The sequence below is a fragment of the Miniopterus natalensis genome, chromosome 3 (assembly GCF_054644295.1).
Source record: "Miniopterus natalensis isolate mMinNat1 chromosome 3, mMinNat1.hap1, whole genome shotgun sequence".
NCBI lineage: Eukaryota > Metazoa > Chordata > Mammalia > Chiroptera > Miniopteridae > Miniopterus > Miniopterus natalensis.
Genome location: NC_142083.1, coordinates 71,469,648 through 71,493,561, shown reverse-complemented (window position 1 = coordinate 71,493,561; position 23,914 = coordinate 71,469,648). Strand labels below are relative to the sequence as shown.

General features: G+C 37.4%; 1 protein-coding gene across 1 annotated transcript; it reads right to left on the bottom strand.

Moving 5' to 3' along the window:
• PRRC1 (proline rich coiled-coil 1) lies at positions 1-22,348 on the bottom strand. The gene is made up of 9 exons (XM_016217816.2): positions 22,242-22,348; positions 17,185-17,343; positions 16,218-16,607; positions 14,622-14,782; positions 11,425-11,527; positions 8,108-8,271; positions 5,367-5,470; positions 3,601-3,703; positions 1-577 (listed from the first exon to the last, which is right to left on the bottom strand). Exons 2-9 carry the CDS (start codon positions 17,321-17,323, stop codon positions 368-370), a joined length of 1,374 nt encoding a protein of 457 aa, XP_016073302.2. The 5' UTR covers positions 17,324-17,343; positions 22,242-22,348; the 3' UTR covers positions 1-367.
• Between the last annotated feature and the right edge of the window lie 1,566 nt (positions 22,349-23,914).

Here is a 23,914-nt window from a genome sequence, read left to right as displayed (position 1 = left end):
CTTTTAAAGAATAGTCAATAAAAATGTTAACAATGTTATGAAAAACAATCAAGTACATATTAAGTTAAATTTCTTAACCATGAATCTGTACCTTATAAATTTGGTATATCAAATTATCCTATAAAAATATTTATATATTTCTTCTGAGAACTATAGTACATGTAATTATATGATCATAAAAAGGATCTGTTTCTTTTCATCTACTGACATGACACCATACCTTTTTAAAGGGGGAAGAAAAGCTGCAGCCTACATGAAAATTACCAAAATTGCTGGATCACTGAAGCTATCCAATTTAGGAAGGTAAAATCTCTTCTTTACCACCAAGCTCAAAGTGAGGACATCTCAGTATCCTAGGTAAGTCTGCTCACATGGTCCTGGGTGGCAGGCGCTGTTTATACATGCCCGCTATTGCTTTGGCCGCACTGTAGATCATCTGTCGACGTGACATGCCAGTGAAAGCCATGTGCCAATCAGTCCGGCTGACATTTACTAAACTCTTTTCTAGGACTTCGCCCACTGTCACCAAAAGGCCTGACCACCTCAGATTGTAGTCCTGGGGAGTTAGACTTTGAGCCTATGGAAAAATGATACATTATTTGTAGTACATTCAAAATATCATTAGAAATAGCTATAAGTGATATTTCAAAGTCTCTCAGGTTCCTTTTAATACAGATGACTACAAACCCCCTGAGAAACAGCTAATGCTGCCAACTGTATGAAGTTACAAGGCTATGAAAGAATCAACATGCTATTCACACATCTAATTTGTTTAAAATGTCCACATTAAGCTCATTTTGTTCAAATCTAAGAAATTTTGTTCATACTTAGCAATATGTCCTAAGTTTCTATATCAGTATATATAGTTTTATTTTATTAGTATATACAGTTTTGATGCTTTGGTCTTTGAGAATTACATCTATTTTCCCCCCCAATATATATTCCTAAAAATAAAAATTGTCCTTTTGCAATGGTCATACATTGTAGCACAGCGGTGCTGGTAGGGGCAAAAATCTCTGTGCCGTAACCCTATGGGGAGTGTAGACTGGGGCTTATGGCAAAAACCTGTGAGTGCCTCCCAGCAGTGACTACTGGGACTTTGGACTAGAGAATTTCCATTTGAGGAGCATCTACTACCTTGTCATTGGACATTAAGCTACTCCTATGACTGAAGGACATACACTGATGTTGAAACCTGAAATATACCCATAATGTCTAGGTGCTATTGAAGAAATGCCCTAATAGGGATGGCAGTGACCAGAAGAGTTCTACAATGATATGGAAATGGTTTACACAGGATCATGCTGCTTAGGGAATGCAAGGAGGAGACACAAGCAGGGAGTCTCTTTCTTTGTAGGACCATTTCTGGAGCCACCTGAGCAGCCGCTAGAACCACCTGCTGCATGGACAGCTCTCAACTGGAAGAGCTCCTTGGTTTACGAATGGCAATTCCAAGGTGAAAAGACAACATCCCATTTGGAAGGTCACTACTCTGACTTAAGGTAAAAACAAACAAGCTGGTTGGGCTGAAGTGCATGCTGTTTTCCTAGCAGTGATGGAAAAATCCCCCATTTCGGTTTTTACTGATTCATGGGCAGTGGCCAATGGCCTCGCCATATGGTCAGGCAGGAGGGCAATGGGAACCTAGCCTATTAAAAGGATGCCCATTTGGGCTGAGGGAAACACACTTGCTGGACTGTAGACAAGCACAGTGGCCAAACCTAATGTCTTCCAAAGGTAGAAAAGTTTGGGTATAAATGGAGAGAAGGAAAAATAGTAGCTATAGGTAAGAGAATGAACAAATGATTTATGTAACAAGGGAAATCAAATATTACACTAACAACTCAAAAGGCTCAGTGCAGGAGATGATACTGTCTCTTAGCTCGATTATAAAGGCATATCTTGTTTTATTTCATTTCACTTTTGCTTTGCAGATACTGGTTTTTACTTTACCAAACTGACGGTTTGTGACAATCCTGCATCAAGCAAGTTAATTAGCACCCTTTTCCCCAACAGGCTCAGATAGGTCTGTGCACTGTTTTTCATAGAGATAATGTTATTGCACACCTAACAGACTTCAATACTGTGTAAGTATAACTTTTATGTGCACAGGAAAACACAGTAATTCGTGACTTTATTGAGATACCATTGCATTGTGGTGGTCCGGAACCAAACCCACAATACATCTGTGAAGTATGCCTGTACCAGATGCCTGAAAGGGTGAAGCCATATATTGCTGATACTTTTGCTTTTGGAACGTGAACAGATGAAGTGGCAACCTGCAAACCTGAGTGGCCTCACCTTGGGAAAACATTTTCATAACTGTCTAGTCGATCATATAACGACTAAATGGGATTCCAGTATCTTTTGACCTTTATGATTGTTGTTTCACTACAAGGGATCTGTGTTTGAAGACCAAGGGGTAGACTCTAATAAGAAATGTAGTCGGTCTTCATCCCAATTTATAGCTCTTAGGAGCTCTGCCAGAAAGATGTCTTATGTTAATAAAATTACTTTTACAAAGCTTCACTGAGATGATTAAGGTTGAATTATATGAAATTGCCAATGTTTGACTTTTTTACTTAAAAGACAGCAATTCCATATAGTTCAATCTAATACTAATTCCTAAATCAACTGTGGCAATTTACATTTTCCTAGAAAATCGACCATTTTGTCCAATTTTTCTAATTTATTGGTAGAACAATATACATAATATCTGCTTACAGTCTTGTAATCACCTTCATATTGGAGTGAGTTTAATGTTAATATCTATAAAAATCTTATACCATAATTTCTTTTTAGAAGTATAAGTAAAAGGTTCAATAAAACTTGAATATTCCAAGCATCCATTCTTGGTCCCTATCTAAGCTGTAAACCTATAAGAGCCACAAGCTGCTTTCAGGGATTCTATAAACACCATGCGTAATTTATATGTGAGGGCATACATGTATTTTCTTACATAGCTTTGTATCAGAGTCTCAAATTTTTAAAATGGCATTTAACAATATGCATGAATGCAAATATGATGGAAATTTTATAAAATGGAGGAGAGGAAAAAGCCAACAAAAAAGCCACTTAAGATTACAAAGATTCCAATGTAAATACGTATTTACATTCCATTTTGTTCAAGAAAGAATCAAAATCATACATTTATGCTTACAGTGTAGAACCAATGTGGATAAGTAAAGACATGAGCCTTTCACTAAGGTTTCTAAACTTAAGTAGAAGCCCATTTTTTTTAACACCAAAGAGGAAAAAGTAAGGAGAGGACGATCAAGACGAAGGAAAGGAAGGTAAAGGGGGAAATAAAACTGAGATAATGGGGAAACTAAAGGAAAGGTGAACATAAAACCAGCAGAAGTGGTCAACCTTTTTCTTAGGGTAAGGAACACAATTATAAAAATTAAGAACTATATTACATGGTTAGTCACTATCTTTTCAAAGAGAGCTGGGAAACAAAAGTAAGGAAGTACTGAAACATAAAAGGAATACAAGAAAAAAAGCTATTTCCAATTTTAAAAATCTATCCACATTTTTATTTTGAAGACAATACTGCAAGTTTCCCTGAAGCATAATGAAAAAGAAAAGGGGAAAACTAACCTGTTGTACGAATTCCAAAGGCACTGGTGTAGCCTGAGTAAATGTTTCCAGACGAATGCCATGGACGGGATCTTCAACTATCAAACAGCCAATATCAAACCATCTGCAACACAATGTGAGTTTCAAGTTTTGTGCTAAATAAGTTATGGAAAGACAAGATATTAGCAGATTTCAAAAAGGAAATGTTTTTCTAATCTATTTTCAAGAGGACAATCCATAAAAACAATATATAAAATTCTCCTGATGGCTTAATTCCAAGAAGAGAAAAAGAATGGGGAACAACAAAAAATTAAGTAATTTTCAATTATCATGGAAGGTTCTTGTGTAATCAGTGTGGTGCCAGTGCATACACATTAGAAGAACTCGAAAGTCCCCTTTGTTCCCTTTGTTCCCTAAAATGTTCTCTAAAATACTATTATGCTCCTGAATTGTCAACCCGGATATCCCATTCTCTTCAGCTCGGTTAAATCTGAAACGGCAATACCTATCATACCCACCAAACCTCTTCCACTTCTTCCACTACTGGTGCTGTTGGCTGAAGACACTTTCAGTCTCCCTCTTCCTACTATCTTTCAACTTCACCTGCCCCAGGGAGGAGGAAGAGTGGCCATCTCCACTGACCCAGTTCAAATAACGCAACTGCCAAATTTACTCATTTGAACATACAGTTTATAATGTGTAATATTTTAAAATGTCATTTGAGAACATATGGAAAATTTTATTCTATATTACCATCGTTATCATTAACATAGAGCCAATTGGAGAAGTTATTAGCAAATTAAGAAATAAGCTCAGAAGGAATAACAAATCCTTTCCTCATTCCTGATAAATCCTTCTAATTACATTTTCTGAATTGTTCACAATGAATCAGTCTTTAAAAAGTTTCATGACATCAAATAAAAAAACTTTTTCCATTTAAAAGATACTTATAAGTGAAGTCAACTGTACCAACACCAGCATTTTAACTAACCAGAATCATAAAACCACCAGATGTCCTGAAAAGATGCTCTATCATCATTAATCATCAAGAAAATGAAAACCCAAACCACACGAGCTCTCACCTCACACCTGTTAGATAACAACTGTTGGCGAGGATGTGGAGAAAAGGGGGACACTTATACACTGTTGGCAGTAATGTAAATGGGTGCAGCCCCTATGGAAAACAGTATGGAGGTACCTCAAAAAACTAAAAATAGAAATACCATATGATCCAGCAACCCACTTCCAAGTAATTATAAAACACTAAAAAGATATCTGCACCCCCATGTTAACTGCAGCAGTATTTACAAAAGCCAAGACATAGAAGCCACCTAAGTGTCCACCAAAGGATGACTGGATAAAGAAAATGTGGTACACACACACTGGAATATTATTCAGCCATAAAAGAGGAAATCTTGCCATTGACGATAACATACATGGACCTGAGGGCATTATGCTAAGGGAACTATGTCAGAGAAAGACAAATATTGTATGATCTGACTTATGTATGGAATCTAAAATCAAATTTAAAAAACAGAACTCAACATATAGCAAACAGATTGGTGATTGCCAGAGGCTGGAGCTAGGGGCTGTGTGAAATGGGTGAAGGGGATCAAAAGGCACAAACTTTGTTATAAGTCATGGAAATGTAAAGTACAGCATGGTGACTACAGTTAATAATAGTGTATTGTACATCTGAAAGTTGCTAAGAAAGATCTTAAGAGTTCTCATTACAAGAAAAAAAATTATAACTATGTTTAAAGTGAAAAGAAAAAAAAAGCTCTTACTTGTCAGGAAGCAATTCTGCAATGAAGTTTTCTACTGACACAGCAATCTGTTTCTCATGGATCACTCCAGTTCGTCGCAAGGTATCTATCCGTTCCTGGGCACCCTGAACAACAGTGTAGGTTAGGAACCATTCCAAATTATTCAATATTAAATATACTAATGTATGATTATATAAGCAATACATGTATACGTTTATGCAAATACATATTCATTCATTCAAACAATACAGAGGACAAAAAGTGAAAAAGTCCAGTCATGTTCCTCTCAGTACTAACAGTTTGGAATAATGTCCGTTACTGTTTTGGTTGCTACTGTGAAATGGATTCTTTTTTATATTCTATGTTCTAAATGGTTATTACTAATATAAGAAAACTGTGTTTTCCAATGTTAAATCTGGCAAGGTACCCTCTTACTGAATAAAAATCTTTCATCAATCCCGGTAGTTTTCTAGTTGCTTCTCTCAAATTTTCTAAGTAGGCAATCATATCAATGGTAAATGTTTATTCTCTTTCTTCTTATTCCCTTTAAAATATAACCTCAAAATATGCACCAAAAATGAGTTTTTTAAAACTGGAAGTACAGACATTACACCAAAGCTCATTCAGGAATATTATTACCATTAATGAAACAAAATTGAGGGACTAGGAACACTGTACAGATAAGTCAAAATCATGAAATATATGTTTGTAAAAAACTAAAAACTAGCCTGGCCAGGCGTGGCTCAGTGGTTGAGCGTTGACCTAGGATCCAGGAGATTGCGGTTCAATTCCCAGTTGGGGCACATGCCCAGGTTGTGGGGCTCCATCCCCCAGCTGGGGATGTGCAGGAGGCAGCTGATCGGTGACACCTCTCTCATCATTGATGTTTCTGTCTGTCTCTCTCTCCACCCTTCCTCTCTCTGAAATCAATAAAGGTATATTAAAAAAAACTAAAAACTGGACTAATGAAAACAGGGTTGCTGTTCACTACTTTTATCTGAATCACTTCATAAACAGTGATCATGAGTGATGTGAGAATGTTTTCAAAAGCAAAATAAAAATCTTAATTTTAAATAAAATTAGCCATGGATAAATACCTATTTTTATTATGGACAGAAGAGCTTAATAGTGAATGAGATTAAGCGGTCAATTCTTACTCAAATGAAAATTGAGAAAGCTAAGATACTTCTAGAGACAATTTATTTCAAAGGTAACTGAAATAAACAGAAAGTGAAAACTAAGACATTAGCTTATAAAGGTAAGGATGAAAGAAGATATTTACAATAAAACCAAGATTGTGTATTTTTGTTCACTCTTACATCTCTGGTATCAAACAGTGTCCAACCTAATTGCCTTCAATAAGAACTTACTACACGAAAAACTGAACAAAGGAAAAAATAAAGGGCTTTTGAAGGCCTATCCTGCTAATGTTAAGAATCTAGTGTAAATATGGCTTCACTAAATCTAATAATACTGAGTGAGGAGGCAGGAATATAAGAAACTTAATTCTTTACACTGGATATTATAACTTTGCCTAATTCACTCCTCCCAAGAGGTAGCTATGGCTGAATTTTAATTATAAAGTTTATACAACAAAATATTCCTAGGTGTTATGCTTCCAGGGAACAGAGTAAGTTTGCCCTACAGCACTGGGCTTTATACTTAAGGGTCACAAAATTTTTTACTGAAATTGATTAGCACCTGTAAGAGAGATAGAAGTGAGCTGGGCAGACAAGTCTAATTCTTTTTCTGTTTACAGAATCCATGAGAGAAAATGAAGAGGGGGTTATATTGACCTCTCTTCTCCTCTTACTACATTAATTAAATGTGGCATCTTTTGGAGTCAAAATTATAGAAGTTTTAATATTACTCCCTACCAATGTTTTGAGAATGGAATTTTACCTTTATTTTCCAAAAGTATAGGGGATCAAAAATTAGGTAATAGAGAGGCCACACTGAAGTAGGACAACGCAAAGGCCCATAGAACTTACCCTGTAGCTAAGGACTTAAAACTAAGAGACTTGGTTTGCAGAATTAAAATTTCATGGGTTTAAATAAATGCTTACAGGTATTAACTATGTCTGTGTTTGTAACATATAAACTATTCAACAATGGTCATAACTATGGCTTTTCAAGAAAATTATTTAGTGCTATGTTTTTCAGTTGTGCTTTTTCTTGCTGATTTTGCTGTTTTAAAATGGCTCTGAAGAAAATATGCATGTTAGATAAGCATCACTTAGGCATGAGTTACAGTGCTGTTAACTGTGAGAGTTTAATGTTAATGAATCAAATATATATACATTAAGGTGGATTTAAACAGAAGCAGGTATAAAACAAAGTTATGTATTGATTGGCAAAAATGCTGTGATTAGAGGCTCACAGAAACCTAACCCTGAAGAAATACATAAGTGTAAAGTATTAAGAGTGATAGTAATAACACTTAAATCCCGTAAGTTTTTTATTATCCCTTTAGTAATTGATTTGAATGTTAACAGTGGGTTAAGATTATCTTTCTTAGGACTACTTACTTTTTGTGTTCTCTGCATGTGTTTCCTCCCCTCCCCCAATAATCAAAACCCACTTTGTTTCTTTAAATTAAAACTCCACTATATCTTCATAACACTAGAGTTGTCTAATTAAACCAAGCTAATCATTTCATTATGTAAAAACCAATTAGCTCCATATAGACCACAGGGTTATTAACAGAATTATGAAGAAATTAACTGCCAGTTTCTATACCCTGAAGGTCTTCTAGTACTCACTTTTAATCCAGCTGCATAGCCCACTGGTTGTGGGGCAATGTTGGACTGAACAGCCTCTCCCATAACCACAGCTAAGCCAAAGACCTCCTGAAAGGCATCTCGGACAGCAGCAACTTTTACTTCTTTATTTGAGGTCACTATAATATCCAGTTCACCTCCAGATTCTACAAAGAACAGGAGAAAATTTCAATTCCAAATTAAAATAATGAAATTCTCATAATTACTATCATAAGCTGACATTTTATTTGCATAATTATTACTAAGCTCAAAGAACAATGTATGATAGGCATCTTATTCCAACAAGCTTAGCCCAGAACTACCAAATTTTCCTTACTTTTAAAAATGAGAATTTAATGCATTATCTGAGGGAGTCTATTTGCAAGCAGAAGATGGCACATACCTTCTAATGGTTGTGATTATTACATCTGCCAACAAATACAGCCCCACATTGTTCTGCATTCTATGAAATACTGTTCCAGAATATATTAGTAGCTCTCCCTGAAGACAGCGTGCTATGGTCAAACAAGCTTGAGAGATGCTGCACACCGTATTTCTTTCTTGGAAATTTACAAGGTACATTAGCATAAAGATTCTGAGAAATTCAATAATCAAAAATCATGACTTTAACCTAGTACCTACCACACATAATCTGTTCATGGAACACTTTTTTAGCATCTAATAACAGCTCCTAAGAAGCGTTCCACAGATATCAATTTGAGAAATGATGTTAGGGCCACTGAGAAAACAGTTTTTCTATTATACTGCTCTATTAATTTAGCAAAGTTTCATTTTCTGATTAAATTTTAGACACATTTATTGCATGTTTAAGGTTGTAAATCAAAATGGTTTTTCTGCTGTTAATAAAGACAGACATCTATTATGCATAAAATTCTAACACCATATGGATACCATAGTTGCCAGTTCTTCAGCAATAAATATCTGGCTTGTGAAATATAAGCTACACATTTGGGTTACTCTACTTATAGAAAACGACAGTGACTGTTACCGAGATGATAATTTGTCAGAATTGCACAGAAGTTCTGCACTAAACACGGACTACCATGAGATAATGCTTTTTATCTAGAAAATAGTTTAAAATGTGGGAATGAAAACTTTGTTATATACCACAAATAAATGGGTATTTATAAATTATACATCTATTACTGACCTAACAAATATGCAAGCATATATTTTAAAAATGAAACACCAACTTTTATAAAGCTTGAAATTTTAAAAGGCTAAGCAATATAAAATTAAATTATTTTAAAACATATTTAGTATTTCAATTATTTAAAAAACCTGTGTACTATTTAGAGTAATTTAATCAAGTATGTCTAATTATTTTTAAAATCTTGATCTAACATTTTGCAATACACTGAATTCAAAGGCCTGGTTCTAAGCACAGCATGTTTTGCTACTTTGGCATTAGGCTATCACTGGTAAAAGATTTCTCAAGAAAGCTGTTTGTACTATAAAACATTTTGACCCGGAAACAATGCTATGTTTTTCCTAATATCTTGTGGAACAGATGAATATATTTTCTAAATATCTGGGTTTTTTATTATAGATCCCTTTTGTCCTGATTGACATTTGTTCCACAGATCCCATCTTTACTAGAATTTCAGAAGTTAGTAAAACCTAAAAGTAATACCTCACACAGGAGAGAAGAGAAAAAGTATACTTTTTCCTAATTTTTTCCTTCCATATGGGACATACCTCAACTCTAGCTGAGTACTACTCCACTAGGCTTTGACTTAGCGCTGCCATTCATAACAAAGGGAGAACTAATTAAAAGAATGTAGAAAGTTAAATTGTGTTAAAATTTCTAATAGTTCTCGAACCTTTTTGATACCTTTAAAATGATTAAGAGATTCCTAGAACATTTGAATAAAAATATTGTTTCACTTTGAGTTTTATTAGATAAGAATGGTCGTGCTTTTGTTGCCTGTCTTACTTTTTAAAGCTAACTGATTAAGATTGTATGTTATGATATTATCTAATAATAGAAACTTCACTTTGACTCTTTCTTGATGTCATGCAGACTACTGGCTTGAGAAACAGTCTTGGATTATATTCCTAATGATCATTTTCTAGCTTTGTTACCTTGGGGAAGTCACTGAGTTTGTTTCATAGAAAAATACCTATCAACTCACAGGGCTTGCTCTAAGAATAAATAATTGCTTTCACAGTCTAATACAGTACCTATTAAAACAGCAAGAGCTCCAAAAATCCTTTTTCTCATTCAAAATAGGAGCTTGTGGAGAATATATATGATGCATTCATTGTCAAACTTTATTATTATGAATATATAAAATGAATATACGTGATAGGGCCTGATTTCTAAGTCCTTTGGCAGTAACAAACACCAAGAATAATTCAGCTGACTTAATTCCTGATTCAATTTTTACTTCAAGGGAAGCAAAGTGGCTAGGTGTAAAAAAACACGGGTTCAATCTAGTTCCACCAAGCTATGTGACCTACAATAACTTAAATCTCTCTGAACCCAGGTTCCTCTTCTAAAACTTGAGGAAAATAATACCTACCTTGCAGACCTCTTATGAGAATCAGTGCCTGGCAGAGCAAGCATTTAATAAATGGTACTTATCATTGTTACATCTTTTCCTTTGACATTTACTAGATAGTAAACTACCAACATAGTCAAGACTCATTAAAGCTATTGGCTTTTTATTGCCATTAAAAATCTACATTCAGGTACCTGGTACACAGCTTTGGCTTGTAAGTTATGTTCAAAAAAATTACTAATAACTGGTCACTGATACCGCTAAGCGATTATATTTTTTCACATACTGGATATATACATTAGAAATTAAAGGGCAGACAGTGTGTCTATGTCAACTGTCTGGAGGATTTTTGGTAATGAGGATTCAAACGTAGTTAAAATAACTTCCACAACAAACCTAGTAATCAGATATTAATAGATTAACCTCCTCTAAAAACATTACTGAGGTAAGCATGAACATACTTATTTAAAATAATTAACTGGAGAAATGTCAAAGCCAAATACAAACAAGGCATCACTTCAAATATCAAAAATCATCTAAAGCAACAATCACATTTACACTTAAAATCATTAAATGTGGACACTAATAATTCATACTGTTTTTACTTCTCCAAAGTTTATTCTGAGAAGTTTTCAAAATGCATTTAATGGTGACTAAGAAAAAGATGAATTAAAAACACCAAGAATATAAGAGGAGTTCCACTGATTGTAAAACCTGTGGAATTATAATTAGTGGCTGGCACTGGCACATACTTTTAAAAAATAATGCAGATGCTTGCCTATTTTAAGTACATACTGATATATGGAGCCATGCCGGGGTCCAGCGTGGTAATCATGCTTTCTACGGAATGTTTTGTCTTATCAAGCACAGATTTCACCACAGGATTCCCGGCTACACCCTGCAAAAAAAACCCATATAAATATCCATTCTAAGCAATGACCACCATGATCACCTGATAATGAAATCATCTTTTTAGGTTTCCAATGAATCACATTGTAAAATATAAGAAAAAAAGGTTATGGCAATGCTGAATTGCTATTAAGTTTCAAAATGCTTACTCTCAATTTCTCTTCTTATCTATCACAGACCCACAATAGACTGCAGACCACACTTTGAGTAGCACTGGTCAGGGATGTATGTATATTGCACATACATATATGTGTGCATGCATACATGTTTATTTCATTTCTATGTAAATATTATTTCATAGACTAGGCAAAACTTGCCCATCAAGGTCCCAAATAAAGACTGTAATTAGATGTCTCCAAAGACCCATTCTTTGTTCCCTAATAAAAAAATAAAAATAGTGAAACATTTCTCCTATCTATTCCCCCAGTTACCTATTACCTTAACATAAAATATTCCACTTATGTTCTACCAAAGCGTGCTCTTTTTCCTAGTTCCCATTTCTCATTTTCATACCCAAATTCTCCCTTTTAAGCCAGACCTATTCCCTTGATAGGCCTTGCACCCACCTGATTCTTAAAACCACACTATTAGACAGAAGGAGCCTGGTCTGAGTACTTCCCTTTTGTGCTATACTTCTCCCATGGTAAAAGATACTACAGAGAGCAATGACTCAAGATGACATCTGGCTAACAACCATGATTCTACCTCTTCCAACCTACCATTAAACTAAGGTGATTCAGAAAAAAAGATGAGCTTGTTAACTGACATTGAAGACTGTCAACCAACCTTACACTGATTATCAGAAGTTATTCACAAGACCTGTAGAGTTGAACTGGGTATCTCAACTGATAAATGACACACTTTTAACAAGAAAAGGAAGTGACAGTCCTTATATAAAGGAAACCTTTGAAAATCACAGAGATGCTTCCTCTTCCCAAAAGCAGCCAGAGGTGACCTCTGAAAATGGTTCGCTATTCACTTGACCCAGAAAACCCCACAAAATCATGCAAATCAAGAGGTTCAAATCTTCGTGGTCACTTTAAGAACATTTGAGAAACTGCCCAGGCCATCAAGGGTAGGCATATTCGAAAAGCTACCAAGTATCTGAAGGATGCCACTTTACAGAAGCAATGTGTGCCATTCCGTCGTTACAATGGTGGGGTTGGTAGGTGTGCCCCAGCGAAACAGTGGGGCTGGACACAGGGTCAGTGGCCCAAAGAGTTCTGAATTTTTGCTGTACATGCTTAAAAATGCAGAGAGCAATGCTGAACTTAAGGGTTTAGATGTAGATTCTCTGGTCATTGAGCACATTCAGGTGAACAAAGCTCCCAAGATGAGATGTAGAACTTACAAAGCTCATGGGGGGATTACCCATACTTGAGCTCTCCCTGCCACATTGAGATGATCCTTACTGAAAAAGAGCAGATTGTTCCTAAGCCAGAAGAGATGGTGGCAGAGAAGCAAAAGATATCCCAGAAGAAACAAAAATTTAACGGCCCACGAGTAAATTCAACATAAAATAAATACCAATAAAAGTAAAAAAAAAAAAAACAAAAAACACAGAGGGATGTAAAAACCACCTTAGAAAAATGCCATCTTCATGAAACATGAAAAATGTGGAAAATCTTAACCACCTACTAATATAAAAATGTTTAATATATAATTAAATTGTAGCCAAACTATCAGCAGAATCTTGGGGGTGGGGGGCTTGATGGAGCAATTCCAAATTTCATCAAGAAAAATAAATGGAAAAAACTAGTAAAGAAAAATTTCAAAGAAAAATCAGCAAACTTATACAACCAAATACTGATGTGTCTTTATGGATGCAGAGATTTAAAACGGACCTGGCTTACTCATCAATGAATATTCCCCCGTGTCCCCACCTCAGCAGAGTAGACTTTCAATAAATATTAATATTACAGTTACAATAATTAAAATAGTGTGGTACTATTGCAAAGACAGGCAGAGCAGTGGAATAGAATACAAAGCCCAGAAACTCACATTTACCAACAATTCAGTAACTAAGATAAAGGTGACATATCAAATCCCTGACGTATTATGTTGGAACAACCAATTAAGTGGTTGAAAGAAAATTACAGTTGACTTCTACCTCATATAAATTGGTTAAGTGGGAAAAAAAATTTATTATGTATTGTGGTGGAAAAGGTCATTTTTATCATGAAAAAAACTGAAAAGAAAAAACACTAATAGAAATAAGTCCTGAAAACTTAGAAACTTTTGTGTCAAAAAGTATAATAAAATGTAAGGTTAAAATGAAGGAAACGGCAACATATAATAGCATATAATAAAATATTCTTACTACTCTATCAGCTCTTATGAATTCATAAAGAAAATTGCCCCAATTCAAAACTGAGCAAAGAACATAGAGACTTCACACAAAAAAACAATTGGCAAATAAATCACTTGAAAAACGTTCAAATTCAGTAACAAAGAAATGCAAATTAAAACAAGGTATTTTTTTTGTGTCTATCAAATTAGAAAATATTGTGCTTCAAGTTAATTAATCAGGGCTAGCGAAGTGAAAAATGCTTTAACAGTCTATTTTGGTATAACCTTTCTAAACAGCAATATGTATCAGTAATTTTTAAAATGTTCTCTTGGACATTCATCAGGAATTAATCCTGATAAAACAGAGATGAATACAAAGATGTGCATATAAGAGTGCTCATCATAGTTTTATAAGCACATTAGTAAAATAAAATATGGCAAATAAATGCCATGGCATGTAAGGCAAAGCAGCCAAAGAGAAAACAATTTCTGAAGATATTTCATGGCTAGGAAGATGTTCCTGATACATGCTAGGTAAAGACAAACAAAAAAACAAAATAGTATTTGTGTGTCCACATGTCACTACCCCAATTTGATTTTGGCTTAAAAAGATATACATCTATATAGGTATACACATATAAAAGATTGAGAGGAATTATCGAAAACTGGTAAAGAGACTATAAAAAGAATTTTTTCCTTATACCATTTTATATTTTCAAAATTCTCTCTAATGAACATCTATTAGTTTCATAATTTAAAAGTTAAGCATGGTTTTTAAAGTAAATACAGCTCACCTTAATAAAACCCCAGAGTCCACCAGCAGATGCTTCATCCTGATCTCTAACAATTCTAGGATCTTCCTGTTCCTCTGGAAAAGTAATGGCTGATGTGGTTTCAGTTCCCTGGGCCAGAGATGTCAAACTAGCTTGCTGAGTAATGGGGGTTGGCAAAATACCTAGTTAATGGCAAAAATGTTTTAATATATGTAACTTATTCCATACACTATTTCCTTTAAAAAGATACAATATGAGATGAGCAGTTTAAAACAGCTTAAATAATGTAACTATATACCCAGGCATTTCAAGATTGGGTTATGAACTCAGAGAATCACCTAAACCTGTAGGGAGCATGCGGGAAGTGGAGGATCAATGACTCTCATCATTAATGTTTCTATCTCTCCCTCTCCCTTCCTCTCTCTCTGAGATCAATAAAAATATTATTTAAAAAAAAATTTTTAAATAAAATAACAATTACAACAAAGTTGCTTCCTTTCCTAAAATGATAAACAATAGGCAGAAAATGACACTGATGAAGTTTTTATATTGGTTTCCAACAACCATTCCAGAGAAGCCAATAGAAGGTATAGCTGACCTAGAAAAGGAAATGCCCAATACCACCAACTTACAGCATATAGGAGCTTTTATTTGGTTTTGAATTTTTACCAGGCTAAATAAAATTGCTCCTTGGACCATTCCTGATCATTTTTTGAAGTAAAGCTTTAAAAAAAAACTCTTTTTCTCTGTAAATGCACAAAATGTTAGGACAAAATTTTGGAATTCTGTCTGACATTCTATATACTAATCATGTACTACTAAATTTTACAACATATAAAAATCAAATACAAAGTTACATCAGCTTTATTTTAATAATTAAAATATCAAAAACATGATAATAGGAAACTCTGGAAGTCAAAGAAATGAGTTTAAAACATTAATGCAGAGAAACTGGAACCCTTATACACTGTTGGTGAGAGAGGTACTTTGGAAAATAGTCTGGCAGTTTTTCAAGTCAATAATTCCATGCTTATGTACATACCCAAGATAAATGAATATATGTCCACACAAAAGCTTGTACACAAATGTTCATAAAAGCAGTATTCATAATAGCCAAAAAGTAAAAACAACCCCCTGATGAAGTAAATAAACAAAATGTGGTATATACATTCAATGGCATATTACCCGGTCATAAAAAGGAATGAAGTACTGATACACACTACATGGATGAACCTTGAAAATATATTAAATGAGAAAGAAGCAAGTTACAAAAGACAGCATATTATAGGATTCTATTTACATAAAATGTCCAAAACAGGCAAATTCATAGAGACAAAAATTACATTAGTGGTTGCTTAGGGCTATGAGGATTTGGGAGGAAGTAGGGAGTGACTGCAAGTAGTTAAGCAGTTTCTTTTTGAGGTGATTAAATGGTTCTAAAATTAATTGTAGTGACAGTTGCATAACTCTGTAAATACATTAACAACTAGTGAATTGTGTACTTTAAATGTCAGAATCATATGGTATACAAATTGTATCTTGATAAAGTGGTTACTTAAAAAAAAAAAACCATTAGCTATAACCATTTATTTCAAAGCATCAGTAAGAGAGGATTACCTGTTACTGGAGGTGCAGAAAATGATGGCATCAGGGGTGTCTGGGGAGCTCTTCCTGCATGTCCCCTTGTAATGTCGTAAGCTGAACCAACAGAAAATCCTGATGTAGGAGGACCCGAAGGGGGTGCAGATGGAAGAGTACTTGGGGCAGAAGTTGAAGTTGGGAAGTGGGATAAAGGAGGATTAGTAAGGGCAGCAGCAGCTGGTGGAGAAACAGGAGGCGGTATCGCAGTAACAAGTGGTGGAGCAGAAGGAACCGGTGAAGGAGGCACAAAAGGCAATGATGCTGAAGGCCTCACAGGAGGAAGGGATGGCTGAGGGGTAGACGATGCGTGTGGTGGCAAGGACTGTACAGAAGATGCATTTGGAGAAGAAAAAGAACTGGTTGCAGCTACAAAAAAAGGAAGAGAAAAAAAAATTGGAGATGCTTTTCACTAGTTTTCATGACTTTTTTCTTGTAAAATGTTTAAATATAACAGACCACATACCAAGATTTAAAAAATGTGTAATTTAAAATATATAACAACTCCCATAAATAAAAGAAGCTGCTATAAAAATTAAGTTATGGTACTGTTCATAAGTATACCTTTGCATTTTGTTTGTTTTGATGTGTTTTAATAAAATAAAGCTGATATGAACATAAAAATCTACATCCTGAAGGCTCAAAAACTTTTCCAGAAGGTCCATCACCACAAAGTCATAGAACATGAGACAAAGCTTTTTGGAATATTTTTGTCATAAGAAAGATGATTTATAGTCAACACGAATATAAAGAACAAAAGTTTACCTTTACAGAGCAAAATATATATGTTTTCTGTCTCTGGGCTTAAATTAAAAAAGGCTATTTCCCTTCATCTCGGCAAGATCAGAGAAGTTTTAATATATGAATTCTTTTTTAATTGACTCAAAGAAGATAACAGTCTCTTCACTATCCTCAAAACACACTAGATGCTATACAACCCATGTACCTAAAGGAACGGGGGTGGAAGACATCGCAGCAGCAGTAGTAGTAGTAGTAGTAGCAGCAGCAGCAGCAGCAGCCAGTGCCGCAGGATTTGGTGGAGGAGTCCCAGGTGGTGTTGTTTCTATTCCACTTTCTTCCATCATTTTTCTTCAATTATGATATCCTGTAAAAACATAAAAATGTAGTAAGTATTACACAGTGGTCAAAAGCATATTTTTAAAGCTTGTATATTAGAGAATAATTTAAAAGAATAAACAGAGAGATGCAGATTAAAATCACAATGGGGTATCACTCCACACCTGTCAGAATGGCTGCCATCAACAAATCAACAAACGACATGTGCTGGTGAGGGTGTGGAGAAAGGGGGACCCTGGTACACTGCTGGTGGGAATGCAGACTGCTGCAGCCACTATGGAAAACAGTATGGAGGTTCCTCAAAAAATTAAATATGGAGCTGCCATTTGATCCAGTGATCCCACTTCTAGGAATACATCCTAAGAATCCTGAAATACTAATCAGAAAGAATGTATGTACCCCTATGTTCATAGCAGCACAGTTTACAATAGCTAAGATCTGGAAACAGCCCGAGTGCCCATCAGGAGATGAGTGGATGAAAAAGCTGTGGGACATTTACACAGTGGAATACTATGCAGCTTTAACGAAGGATCACTTACCATTTGGGACAGTATGGAAGGACCTGAAAAATATTATGCTACGCGAAATAAGCCAGGCAGAGAAAGACAAACATCACATGATCTCACTTATATGTGGAATCTAAAGAACTTAATAAACCAATGAACAGAAATGATTCACGACATGGAAGCATGGATCAGACTGACAAATGTCAGAGGGAAGGGGGGGTGTGGAGGGGGAGAGATTAACCAAAGAATTTACCTGCATGTATGCATAACCCAAGGACACAGACAATGGTGTGGAAAGGGGTGTGGAAAAGGATGGTGAAGGGGGGGGTGGGGTGGAATGGGTCAATGGGGAGAAAAAGGGACATCTGTTTGAACAATAAAAAAAAAGAAAAAAAAAGAATCATTAAGAGACAGATGTCTTTATGTTTATAATGCCACTTATTTCCAGATGAAGGGTCTGTCAAAATTGCTAAAACAACAGTCTGGGAGAACGTTAAGTGTGCAAACAATCTGTGACATGTTCATATATATACTTATTATTGGGAAATAATTTTATGTTAAATATAATTAATCATCCAATATATTTTGAGCAGTAAATTACTAATTTACTTTGTCACATGAATGTATGTTAGATTTATATCTAGGTTCCAGTCACTATTACATTTTAAATAAAAATCAACATTTTTGAAACACTTCCTCTCTCCCCATAAAGCACTGTATTTGGGCTACTCCTGCTAACATTAAAAAATAATAATAATAAAATGTGCTCAATTCTCAGTTTTCCTCACATTCTAAAACATACCCAGTAATGGCTAAATGATATGTATCAGGTTTTAGAAAAGTTAACTATAGCAAAAATGCTACTAGATACCAGGGTCCTAACAGATGATAATGATTACAAAATATGGAGGAAATTCCATTAAAAATTACAAATTTTCAAGCCTGTCTCCAGCATAAATTCAAAACTTCTAAATATACCAAAAACCCTTTTGATGTTTTTACTTTTTACCATTCAATGAAGGTCAACTGCTTGCCAAGCACTGTAGTGGTGCCTCTGGAAATACAATGGATACAAAAACAGGATACTTACAGTCCAACCTAGCAGATAATCAAAGAATAATACCAATGTACAATGAATTATAGCCCGAATTGTGTGTTCTGAGTGTAAGAACAGTTCTTGACAGGAATATGATTTGGACCTGAAGGTCAGGAAAGGGTTCCCCAGGGTTCTGAAGAAGGTGCAGAATTTAATTAGGCAAAAGAGGTGAATGTATAGGAAGTATAAAGGCACCAACAAGGTAGAGAGAACAATACACATTCAAGAAAACCCATGTGGCACAGAAGAGAAAACAAGAATGAGGACTGGAGACATCATGTTGAGCCTTAAAAGCCAGGTTAAGGAATTGGTTTTTTTAAGGCAGAAAGTCACTATAGGGCATTTAAGCTGGGAATGACATTTTTTGTCTTTTAACATTTTGAAGAAATTTTAGATTCACAAAATGCAAAAACAGAACAGAGTTCATAGTACCCTGAACCCAGCTCCTCCCAATAATAGCATCTTATATAACTATAGTACAATGATCAAACCTAGGAAATTAATGTTGGTACAATACTAGGAACCAAACTATAGACCTTATTTGGATTTCGCCTGTTTTTGTATTTGTGCACGTGTTTGTGTGTGTGCGTAGTTCTATGAAGTTGCAACATACGCACCGATTCATGTAACCACCATCACAATCAGGATACAGAACTGTTCCATCACTCCCAAGAAACCCCTGCATGCTGTTCCTGGTATATCCTTCCACCAACCATAAGCCCTGGCAACCAAATGTTTCTAACATTTTCTCATTTCTTGAATGTTACATCAATAGAACTGCACACAACATACCACCTTTTGGGATTGGCTTTTTTGGCTCAGCATAATGCCCTTGAAATCCAACAAGGTGGATGTATCAACAGTTCTTTTTTTACTGCTGAATAGTACTCCATGTTATAGATGTACCAGTTTTATCCATTTATCTGTTGAAAAACATTTAGATTGACTTCAGCTTTTGACAATTCATATTTGTGCTAAAAAGATTCTTTTGATGACAGTATGCAGATTGGGCCACAGGGCAGTCAGAGTAAATGCAGAGAGACCATTAAGAAGGATACAGTAGTAGTTCAGATAGGAAGCAATAACACCCTACACACCTATGGAGATGGGGAAGAGGAGAATTCGGACCCCCAACCCAGGCTCATTTGGCAATGTCTAGAGACACTTTTAGTTGTCAGAACTAGAGGGGTATTACTAGAATCTAGTAGATAACGGCTAGGATACTACTAAAATTCCCATAACACACAGGACAGCCCCACAAGAAAAAATTACCTGGCCCCAAATATCAATAATGCCAAGGTTGAAAAACTCAGACCTAGACTAAGGTCGTGATAGAGTGGATTCAAGAAATGTTTAGGTGGTAAGACTCAGTGATAGACTGGAAATGGGGCAATGATAGGGAGATTCTTGACTTGCACAACTGGATAGAGATGGCAGCGACATTCACTTAGGGAACATTGGAAGAGGTCAAGGTATTTGATACCTTTGGGGGGTGGGTTATGTAATGTTTATATTGGGCATGCTGAATTCAAGCCCCTTGAAACATCCAAGGAAAGACAATGGCTTGGCCTGCAGCTTAGACACCACGTAAATGTGGGTTCCTTCACTTTACTCAGTCTCTAAAGTCATGTTCTGAGATGAGATTAAGAAGGGAATACAGAGTGAAAAGAAAACATGACCCAACCAATCCCGGAAGAATACCCAGGCAGAAGACAAGTGTACAAAGGAAGACAAGAGATGACCAGAAAGATAGAAAGAAAACCAGGAAGACTGTGGCGTCCAAAAGCCAGTGTGTTTCAAGGTAGAAATAGGCAACAGTATCAATATTTGCAGAAAACAAAGAAGATGATATCTAAAAAATTCAACATATTTGTTAAACTGGAGATGAAGGTAGTGAAAGCTGTTTCCATGGAAGGAGTGGGGGTAGAAGTCAGTCTGAAGTAGACTGAGGAGTGGGAGGCAAATATGCACACCACCTTCCCAAAGCTGTCTCCTCTTCATCTTCCCATTTTTCATTCATTTCCTACTACAGATGCTACCAAATCCTTACAGTGGCTAATGGAAATCTTATTTAAAAGTGATCCTCATTCCTAACATTAACAAATATGTTGGCAACAGAACTTGCACAATTAATACAACTTATAACATGGGATGATTGGTCAATTTATTTCAGCCTTTAAAAGCTTTACTATTTGAGAACTGGCTTAATGACAATATTGGGTAAATTTGTATACATAAATGTAATACCTTCTATTAAAGAAAAGCTATTGTGATAAAATAACAGTGAAGTGTCAGAGAGGTTAAAGGTTTTAGTGCTCACGCCTGGGCACAAAAAGAAATATTTATCAACATTAAAGTGGATGGCTACTTATATGGATACAAGAAAGAAATGAAATAATGGAGCTCTGATAACCGTAAAAGCACTAAAAGCAATTACTGTTGATGTATTACAGGTGCAAACGATGGTCTCTATTAGCAGAGAGTGAGCGCCTGAGCAGAGTCTGGAGTTCCTTGTCTTTGCATTCTCAGCTCCGGTTCCAAAATAAACTTCCACAAATGTTCACTGAATTAAATAGCGGCTGACAGAAGAAAGACTGGAATGCCCAAATGTGTCGTGTTCGAAGAAATGTACACGAGGTCTCTGAAGACTACTTTGAAGGACAAAAACCCTCTTGGACAGAAATTCTGCCAATCTAGGATGTGGGCTACCCTGGACATTTGCTTGAAGTAGGTCCCAGGAACGAACAAAGAGCCGAGTACAAAAGCCCCCCGGAGCGGCGTCAGGCACTGCCCCGGGAACCTACCGGGAAACAAGCTCCTTCCTTCCCACCGCCGGGCCTGTCTGTCGATCTAGCCACGGCGGGAGCGGCCGAAATCCTGTGAATTGGAGACCGCGGCCTCCCCAGACCCTGCCACGTCTCCAGGCCCGCACGGCTGGGCTAAGGTCAGGGCGCCAGCCGCCGCTCTCCCCCCGCGGCCAGGGCGCTGGCAGGTGGAGCCAAGCGGCCAGGAGCACCAGCCTCGGCACCTGGACGAGCGAAGCGCCGCGACGAGACCCCCGAAACGCACCCACAGTACGGCCCGAGGCTCGCCCCGCGAAGCGCACCAGCCAGCGCCCGGGGTGCGCCCGGCAAGCTCCCACAGCCCACCCCGGGAATGAACGCCCTCGGGGCGCCGGGAAGACCGTCGCCTACCGGGGCGCGGGCTGCACTGCACAGCCCACCTTGCAGGGACGGCGCCAGTGGCCGCCCGGCATCGGCGCCCTCAGCCCCTGCTGCCGCCGCCGCCCGCATGCACCCGCGTTGCTCCCAGGCTGACGCTCACCTGGGGGCCCGAGAGAGTAACTGCCTGGCAGCTGAAAAGTGGGGGACAGAGAGGTCAGGGTGTTAGGACTAAGGCTCGGAGAAGACGAGGAAGATGCACACAGGCGTTCCCTCCGCGCGTCCCCGCCTCCAAGATGGCTCCGGCGGATCACGCCCCGGCGGCTGCCACGTCGGCACGCCGCCCGGCCCCGCCCCGCGCCTCCCCGCCCCGCCCCCTCGCTGGGAGCCCCGCCCCCTCGCTGGGAGCCCCGCCCCCTCGCTGGGAGCCCCGCCCCCAGGCGCGGCTGAAACCCGTCTGAGGACCTTTCTCCGCACGTCCCGCCGGCCCAGGCTTGGCGCTGCCTTCTCCAGACGCATCTCCCGTGGACCTGCCTCCTTTCCCCTCCGCAACCCCAACACGCTAGAACGACACCCTATCGCCGGGAGCAGCTCACTCATCCGGTGCCGCGGCCGCCCACGGGGATGGAGATGAGCCAGCCCAGGTCACCTAGCTCAGTCTCACCTCCAGGAAGGGGTTCGCTCCAAAAAGAGGGAACTGATCCTATGTATTTTCAAAGGTTTCCAGGGAACAGCACTTGCATCAGGAGAGAGCGGGGTGGGGACAAGGTAGCAGCTACTGCACTGATTTTCCCAAGTACATGTATCACTTTTTTTTTAAACGAAAAACCAAACACAAAAATTACCAACTTTCTTAACCTCGTATGTTCCATTTAAAACAGTACCTGAAACAGTGAATGCTTAATAATATAGTGCATTAAATATATCGATGAATGGAATCAACGGAGAAAAACAAGGAATTTGGCCCTGCTGGGTGTAGCTCAGCGGTTGAGCATCCACCTAGGATACAGGAGATTGGGGTTCGATTCTGGGTCAGGGCACATGCCAGGGTTGCAGGCTCCACCCCCACCCCTCCCCCACCCCCGTTGGAGGCATGCGGTAGGCAGCCAATCAACGATGACACTCTCATCATTGATGTTTCTATCTCTCTCTCCCCCCCTTCCTCTCTGAAATCAATAAAGATATATTTAAAAATAATAATAAGGAATTTGAAGACAGAAGTCCTGGTTTTGGTCTGGGACCACCCTAATGCCAGTTGTGTAGTTGTATGACTTTGCAAAGGTCACTTAGTCTCCATATTCCCATGTGTAAGATGGGAATAATATCTCTTAGGCAGGTAAGAATCAAGTAAAATAAAGCATATGAAAGCATTTTCTAAACTGCCGAGTGTTAAACACATGAAAAACTGTTGCTGTTGTCCCCAAATTCCTTTAGGAACCCATTCATAGATTTTACATTAATTTCTCTCTTGGACTTGACAGTTTTAAGCATTTTGAAAGACGTCACAGAAAAGTTAATATTTAACTATGCCCTGACTTCAGATCTAACTTTGTAACTACAATGGGTTGTTCCCTTTGGTGGTACCTCTTATCCTATCCATTGCGAATGTGTGTAGGAGGCTGTCTAGGTTACTCTCCAGAAAGTGCTGTTTGGGGTGGTGCTGAAAATAGTTATCATCTCTATCCTCTTTGGTTAACACCCTTAATAGCTAAAAGGTCTACTGGTTTCTTCATTCATTCAACAAATATTTACCAGTGATTGCAGTATGCTAAACATTGGATACCAGAAGTGTAGCAATGAACAAGACAGGCAAGGTCCTAACACTTAGGGAGGTTT

Coding starts and splice junctions, on each gene's coding strand:
- PRRC1 (XM_016217816.2), bottom strand. CDS start 17,323: ATGATGGAAGAAAGTGGAATAGAAACAACACCACCTGGGACTCCTCCA. Junction 16,608..17,184: donor TTCCACCCCCGTTCCTTTAG/GTACATGGGTTG, acceptor CTTTTTTTGTAG/CTGCAACCAGTTCTTTTTCT. Junction 5,471..8,107: donor GCTATGCAGCTGGATTAAAA/GTGAGTACTAGA, acceptor ACTGTTGTTCAG/GGTGCCCAGGAACGGATAGA.